The sequence below is a fragment of the Capra hircus genome, chromosome 26 (assembly GCF_001704415.2).
Source record: "Capra hircus breed San Clemente chromosome 26, ASM170441v1, whole genome shotgun sequence".
NCBI lineage: Eukaryota > Metazoa > Chordata > Mammalia > Artiodactyla > Bovidae > Capra > Capra hircus.
Window position 1 is genome coordinate 12,625,267 of NC_030833.1, and position 8,570 is coordinate 12,633,836.

At 49.1% G+C, this 8,570-nt stretch overlaps 1 protein-coding gene across 1 annotated transcript in view; it reads right to left on the minus strand.

Moving 5' to 3' along the window:
* Positions 1 to 3,343, minus strand: part of GRK5 (G protein-coupled receptor kinase 5) — a 230,334-nt gene extending 226,991 nt beyond the window's left edge. The window contains 1 exon segment of the mRNA XM_005698535.3: positions 3,063 to 3,343. Coding sequence (XP_005698592.2) covers positions 3,063 to 3,114 — 52 coding nt within the window. The 5' untranslated portion in view covers positions 3,115 to 3,343.

Here is an 8,570-nt window from a genome sequence, read left to right on the forward strand (position 1 = left end):
GAGTAATCTAAAGTTCCTGAGAATGATCAAGTTGATGCTCTCTTGAGTCCAGAACAAAGGACATTTGGGTGGTTTAAAATTTTGAACCCAGATCTTCATCTTCAAAAAAGTCACAAAGGTGCAAGCTGTTTCCAATGTTTTCCAATTATTAATGATGAACCACTTTAATTCACTTACAGATTTTCTATCTTATTGCTGTACTCATTTTTCCACTTTATAAAAGTATTATTATGGTAAGAATTTTAACTTACAATGAATTTAGTAGACATCTGCCTTTGAGAATGCATAATAATAACAAAAGATAGGCCCCCAAATTACCCACCAACATAGACAACTACAAATTTATAGCATTTCCAAAGTGTGTCTGTCTTTCTTCAAGGCCTGTTTCTCTATTGTTTGGGACAAATGTGACTTTTACTTGAAAGCCACATTTTAAATTGTTTACAATCTATTTTGTTAACTGAACTAAATTAAATTTCGCATTCACAAACCATATTTCTCATTTATAACCACTCACAAGAATCTTCAAGGAAGAAGTGGTTTTAAACATTGTAAACAATTCAGATTTTTAAAGATACAACAAATTTTATGTTAAAGCTTTCATTATACTGACTGGAACTTTCATTTCTGAATATGCGGGTAATGTGGTTACTAGGAGAATTATTTAATTGAAAAGAATGACTTCAACTATGTAAGAATTGAGAAGAGAAAAATAAATAGCTTTTATTTCTAAAAGCTTCTACAGTAATTAGAATATATATGCTCAAATCTTTAATAAAGACCCAGTGAGAAGAAAGTGGAAGCACTTAAAATCGTGGATTCTCTTTAGACATAAAAGAGAAAGAGGGGGAGAAATGCAGATTTCAAAATGAAGTTTCCACGTAAGTAATTAGTTTTTCTCATTCAGGTGTCAGTTTCTCCGTATTCTTACGGGGAAGGCCCCCTCCATTTCAAAGGAATTTCAGGAGCTATTTTCTCACCCTGAGATGACTACCAAACTCTCAAAGAGAAATTGAAAAGACTTTAAAAGGAAAAGGAAGTAAAAGACACATTCTTGAGAACTTTTTAATCACTGTAATTCGGTCATTCCATATAAGCCTCCAGACTGTAGCTCTCTTTTCCAAGGCTCTAAAAAACCCAATTTGTTAACCTGACAGACAAAATTACCAAGCGGTGCATTCATTTCAGTGAAAAAATCTGGGGAGACCAAACTGGGGGAGAAAATTAATAATACTCTGCCCAGTCCAAGCAAAACATTTTAAAAGAAGCAATCAAATGCTAAGGAAAAAAAAAAAAAAAAGCAAGCTCTAGGCAAATAAGTGTAGAGCAGCAGAAGTAGGCAGCAGAATTCCCCGGGCAACAGGAGAAACCAGTGAAACTTGCAAAGCCTCCAGTATCGTCACATCCAATGATTTCCCAGGAAAAAATTTCAGAATGGAGAGGGAAAAGTTTCCCAGCCCCCGAGCCCTCAGGTGAACAACCACATTCCACCACTAGGTGGCGGCTGCAAAGGCTGTGAGCCGGGGGCTGTTCTCTCCGCTTTTTCCCCCTCCAGGACTCACTGCCCTGTTCAGGAGACAGCCCACGAGCCTCTTGGTCCAATTTGCTAAAAATTTTGGGTTAGGAAAAAAGAAAATACTCGGGCTTTAGAAACTGAAGTCACCAGGAACAGCCTCTGTTAAAAGTCTGTTCACACCAAAGCTCTGGGCAATGGGAAGAACAGACCTGCACATTTCCAATTCGGCTGGAGTTTCCGAAGCAAACCTTCCAGGCTGCTGCTTTGGAGACAAACGAAGCTGAAATTACGACATGAGCTGTTGAGTTGTGCATCACTTACTCACACCCCGTGTACAGTGCCACAAGGTGATGGAATCGGCTGGATCAACATGAACAGTTTTACTGCTGGCCAGCAAAGTCTTCCTTCATTCATCAGAGTGTGTGAATGAAAAATATTAAGAAGTAAATAGGGCGTTTTCGTGGACTGCTCGCCTTGTACTCTTCTGAAGTCAAGACCTTACCGAGACTGCATTCGACCTTGGGTGTCAAATAAAGCCTCCTCCCATGAAAGGGAAAACCACTTCCCTTTTCATAAAAAGGCTGCACCCAGAGCTCAAATCTTGGCAAAAGAAATGTTACATAAATTCCAGGTGTTCCTAAATATGTATGCTTACCCGCACAGAATCATTTTAGGAAGCATCTTAAGTTTCTGGGCCACTTTCTCTCTCACCCCTTCCCTCTCTCCATCTCAAGGAAGAGTCAAAAAGTGCGTTTATAGTCTCGACTTAGCTTCTTACCCACTCCATTTAGACGATATTTCCTGCTAACCTAATGCAGAAAATCTAATAATTTGCATCCAAAACACATCTAAGCAATGGCACACTTACCTTTCTTTTCTTAATTAAGCCAAAACCCAAAAAAATCCACTTAATCTCTCCCTCCTCAATGGGGGGGAAAACCACCCCTGAAATCATGTATTCTTTTCTACATGATTTGCACAACCATCCTCTCGTTCTGTGAACAGGCTAATTCCTCAACATCTTACTTTGCCTTTAAAAGGCTTCCTTCCACACGACGGGATTTCCCTAAGAAACATTCCCAGCGGATGGTTTCCAGCAATAACCTATATCAACTCAGCCGGCGCCCCTCCACCCCCAACACACACACACACACACACACACACACACACACGAATTCACTCACAGAACCATCCCGGGCCGACTCGGAAAAGCTGTTTGATTTGCATGTTTGCCCATCTCTTCCTGAATGAATGCCTTTCCAACTGACCTTTCAACAGCTGCCGAGAAGGCACGGCACGGTAAGGTTAGAGCTGGAAACTAGGGAATCTGTTTTAGCATCCTAATCCTTGCAACCTCGAGGTGACGTTTCCCCTTCTCTGCCCAAGTCCAGGTTCCCCGAGCACAAGGGCAGGAACCGTGAAGCGTTTGCCGAGCACTCTCCGAGGTGCCCTGCTCCCGACCTAACTCACTGCGGGCATCCCGCAACCCGCCCGATACCCCGGCTCGTGGCGAAGGCGCCAGGCACGCACCCGCCCTGCCTCTTACCTTCCCTGGCTTTCAGCAAGACCGTGTTGGCCACGATGTTTTCCAGCTCCATTGACAGTCGGCGGTCAGCGAGGGAGCCGGCCGGCGGGGCTGTCAGCGCCTGACGGTGCTGCCGCTGCTGCTGCTGCCGCTGCTTGGGCTGCTGCCGCTGCTTGCCGGAGCCGGGAGCGAGCAGCCCGCCTAGCCTACCGCATTATTCTTTGCTCTTATCCCTCGGAGTTTCCACCTCTGCAAAGAGGAGCCGCCGCCGCCGCTTCTTCCTCCCTCTGTGTCCCCCCTCCCCCCCTCCCTCAACAGTTTCCCCCCCACCCCCCACCCTGCGCGCTGCTCTGTCACTCCATTCTCCTCCCCTCGGGCTCCCGCGGATGCTTTAATGCTTCGGATGCTTCTGCCTCCCCTCTGTCGGTCCCGGGGGTGTGGTACTCGCAGGCTGGGGCGGCCTCACTGCGCAGGCGCTGGGCCGAGCCACGCCTCCCGCTCCGGCCCTCGCGGCGCGGGGCCTGCTGGGACTTGTAGTTCGGCCCGGCGCGCTGGGCTGGGGCCGGGACTGGCGCGCGGCTGCGGGAATCCGAGAACCGCCCCGGGACGTGCCTTCGGAGGGAAGGCGGTGGGGCGTGCAGCGAGCGAGTCAAAGGCGGCTCGGCGGAGCTGAAGCTCCCCTCCCCCCAACTCCAGTCCTGGGGCCCGTTCTCGCATATCCATGCCGGGGGAGGAGGGGTGGTCCCGCTCGCCCGCTTCCCGCCCTGCCGAATGCCCAGAAAGCGAAGTGCACGGGCCACGGCGAGGGCGGGGCGAAGCGTTGCGTCCGGGCAGGAGCTGGTGGCGGTTCTGGCCCCCCGCGTGGCGTGCTCGGGATGGAAGGGAGGTCAGGCCGGCCGGGCCTGCACCCCGGCTTTCTCCGGGGCACGCCAAGCCCACGTGGGCAGGGGGCTGCAGCCCAAAGGCGGCCAGGCATGCCCGCGGGCCCCGCACGCGGCGGCCGGCCGAGGTGCTGCCGTCGCACACGCGCTCGGTGGATGACAAAGGTGTACTTTGTTTTTCGTCCGAGGGCGCGAAGGGGGATCCGCGAGTCGGCGGCGACTCGGCGCTGGCGGCAGCATCGGTACCCGCGCAGCCTGAGCGCCCCTCGGCGGCCGCGGGATGGAAGCGCGGCGGTGGGGCCACGCGGACGACGGGTCCACCCCCAGGTTTCTCTGCGCCCCGGGACACCCGTCTGCGACTCCGGGGATCCCGGCGTGGGATGCGGACCGGTTCTACTAATAACCTGCCTTCCACCACACGGGACCGCGAATCAAGAATCTTCATTCCAACCCAACTGATTGATATTAATAAAAACGCAGACTGAATCGCCGGGGTCAGAAACATGAGTAGGTTAACAGCACCAAGTCTGTGTTAGACATTCGTTTTCCAAGTCCAGGCTTATTCATCTTGGGGCTCTTAGTGCCTTTCCACTGTATGCTCAGAACGTCGGGCCCCAGATCTGTGCTCAGCGTCGCCTCCTTGCTGCCTCCGAAGGCCTGGCCCGGGGGAAACGGGCGGTGGGGCACTCCGGACCTGCGACAAACGTTCTATCTGGGAAAAGGGCGGGCTGACCCCCAAAAACTGAGGTCTTTGCCTTTTGCGCACCCTGCGGGCGGGATATCCGTGCGGAAGCCGGCTCTGGACCTTCTCTGCCCAAAAAAAGGAAACCTTCCACCCCTCAGGGCTGCCAGGAAGTGGCAGGGAGGTGCAGAGAGAAACGGAGAACAATTACTATGCATTGGAGAATATAAAGAAATTAATAGACTTTTTCAGGCCTTGGAAACTAGGGTGGTCGCTGATTCTAACAGCTCAGGATTGTCTTTTTTCCTGATGGAGTGTATCCATCATCACCACTCCCTAGTGTCCAGTCCTGGGGCCCGTTCTCGCATATCCTACTCTTCCTGAATCAAACCCATTTTTCAAGAGTCAGTGGGTCTCCCTGGACCTCACTTGTCTGCGAAGTAGGGGGAATAACAGTTTGCCTTTCAAAAGGCAGGGAGCTGAGCAGATGATTTCTTAGGTATCTCCCACTCTGCTGCTGCTGCTGAGTCGCTTCAGTCGTGTCCGATTCTGTGCGACCCCATAGATGGCAGCCCACCAGGCTCCCCCGTCCCTGGGATTCTCCCACTCTAGGCATTACTATTCTAAGCACCCCAGGCTTGGTCTTGGCTACATAGCCACCTACTTACAATGAAAGCCCTAACTTACAATCAGAGTCTCTCAGAGAGACAGAGAAGCAGAGCTGGCAGCGTCTCGTGCACGTGAGTACTAAGTCGCTTCAGTAATATCCGAAGGTTTGCGACCCTGTGAACCCTAACGTAGCCTGCCAGGTTCCACTGTCCGTGGGAGTCTCCAGGCAAGGATACTGGAGTGGGTTGCCCTGCTCTTCTCCAGGGGATCTTCCCCATGCAGGTATGGAACCCAGAGTCTCTCCTGTCTGCTGAACTGGCAGCCGGGCTGTTTACCACTAGCGCCACCTAGAGCTCACCAACTGCAGTAGGCATTTTGCCCCTTGCCGTAGCTTAAGGCCTGATCCAGTCCAAACTTTACCTATTTGACTAACAAAAGCAACTGAAGAGCTCCCTGCTTCCAGCTCAAAATGGCAGAGTAGAAGGACGTGAGCTCAGCTCCTGCGAGAGCACCAAAATCGCAACTAGCTGTTGAACAACCATCACAGGAAGATGCTGGAACCCACCAAAAGAAGATAACACCCCCCCACCCCCGTCAAAAGCCTTTACATGGTTAATTTCACGGAACACAACGTCCAGATGAGGTAGAGAACAAAGCTGCGTTTTATAGATAAAGTCACCAGGTCAGAAGACGTTTTATAACTTGCCCAAAGTCATACAACTAATAAGAAGAAAGCCTACAGAAGACCTACCGAAGAAGACCTACCGATTTGAACCTAGCAATCAGACTTGGAGTCTATGCACTTAATTTCTGGCAAGCAACATACTGAACTGGCTTGCAGCTGTTTTGTTTGGCTCCCAGAGTAAACTTAAACTGTATTGTAAGAAAGCAAAGTAGGCAGTTGGCTAAGTGATTAAGGGGAGGGGGGAGGTTTCCATTCCAGATTATAACACCAACATGATAACTTCATTCCTTCCCATTAAATGCATTAATGACTCATAGTCCTCTTGAAAAATGGGTTTGATTCAGGAAGAGTAGTCTATTAAATATCAACAGGTAAGTTGGGAATCTCGTTGGCAGAGAGCAAGAATGGAAATCCAAATGGAGAGCAGGCAATTTGGGGAGGGATGGGAATACACCAAAGACAAATACTGACTGCCCAATGCACTCAGGGTCAGCTGGGACAGAAATGTGAAATAAACCGGAAATCTTCCCATTCTTCGGTCAGCACCCGTATTGTGTGAATAAAGCTGCTTGGTCAGAGCTCTTATAAATTGAAATGAACTATTCTGAAAGTCACAAACCTATCTGCCCTAAAACATGGATTGCTTTTGCTTGAATAATCACATCGGCTTTCTGAGCAGGGCTGGAGCTGGCGTTTCCTTCCCTCTCCTTGTGCCACTGCTTTCTAATCATCAGGAAACAGCTGGAGAGACAGGGCTTTCATGCTCCCATTTTTTTTTTCTCTTTCTTCAAAGTTTACCTTTATGTGGCAAGCACAGCAGGGAATACCAAAGTGATTTCCCAGGAGAGTCCACCGCTAGGAAGACTAGCAAACTGGGAGGAAAACCACTGAGATAAAATGGAATAAGAGTCACTGTGGACACAGACACAAAGGACTTTGGAAGCAGAGAGGAAGTGGTTTCCGGGACTTAGGAAGAATCCGAGAGGAGAAATGAGAGCTGACCCTGGGCCTGGAGGCATGAAGGAGGTTTCCTGTTATGTTCCCACCTCTCTGAGAACTCCCTTCATCGATGGGCCCAGTGGTGACCAACTCTGACATTAAAAACTTTGCAGACTTCCCTGGTGGTACAGTGGATAAGAATCCACCTGCCGCTGCAGGGGACACAGACTCAATCCCTGCTCCGGGAAGATTCCACATGCCTTGGGGCAGCTAAGCCCCGGCAACACAGCTACTAAGCCCACACTCCTAGAGCCCGTGCTCTGAAACAAGAGAATCCATGGCGGTGAGAAGCCCTTCCACCACAACCAAGACTAGCCCCGGCTCACCGCAACTAGAGAAAGCTGGTGAAAAGCAATGAAAACCCAACGCAGCCAAAAATAAGTCAATAAATGTTTTTTAATGTTTTATTTTTTAATTTTTGGCTGTGCTGAGTCTTCTTTGCTTTCTCTATTTGCAGAGAGTGGGGGCCACTCTCTAGTTATGGTGTGTGGGTGTCTCCTTTCATTGGCTTCTCTTGTTGCAGAGCATGGGCCCTAGCTGTTTGGGCTTCAGTAGCTGTGGCGCATGGGCTTAGTCACCCTATGGCATGTGGGACCTTCCTGGACCAGGGATCGAACTGGTGTTCTCTGCATTGCAAGGCAGATTCTTAACCACCAGACGACTTGGGAAGCTCTAAATAAATAAATTAAAAAAAAAAAAACCACTTTGCAATATTGTAGACCACAACTCTTCTTCCCTTTATTTAGTATTTTTCTTTAAAGTCAAGTTGCTTGAAAAAAAAAAAAAAACTTCTCTTATCCTAACCAAAACATTTTTGAAATGTGAGTAGTAGTAGAAATACCACACTTTGGAAAAACCTGACTTCCAAGCAACACGTGGGACAGTAACAGCCTTCAGTTTCAAGATAAACTGGCTGATGGTATAAATCTATCTGGAGGCTTCACCTTGGTGCTGCCAGATAATTATGGCCTGTAGACATCCAAATGCTCAGCTTTGTAACAAGACTTTACCGAGTCATCTGTGGGGGTCTCGACTGCAAGTTCAGAAATAAGATTCCAGCCACAAGTGATCTCCATGTTCCTCAAACTGAAGCAGTTTAGCATGATCTTTAGTGAGAAAGAAAGGCCCCCTTCCTGATGCTATGTTCTGTTGGGAGGGTCCCCATAGTAGACTTAGGCCCTGAATTGTTACAAACTGTTGTGTCCATTGTAAAGGAAACTGAAAATGTTAGTCGCTCAGTCATGTCTGACTCTGCAATCCCATGGACTATAGCCCACCTGGCTCCTCTGTCCATGGGATTCTCCAGGCAAGAATACTGGAGTGAGTTGCCATTCCCTTCTCCAGGGGATCTTCCCGACCAAGGGATTGAACCCGGGTCCCCATATTGCAGGCAAATTCTTTACTGTCTGAGCCACCAGGGAAGCCCAAAGGAAACAGCCTGAGAGAATTAGGTCAACTGATGAGCCATGGCAAGGCTAGTTTTTTTAGGTGAGTGCTTGCCTTCCCTGAAGGCTTCCCCAGTAGTTCAGCGGTAAAGAATCTGCCTACCAAGCAGGAGACCCGAATTCAATCCCTGGGTCAGGAAGATCCCCTAGAGAAAGAAATGGCAACCCACTCCAGTATTTTTACCAGGGAAATCTCATGGACAGAAGAGCCTGGGGGGTTACAGTCCT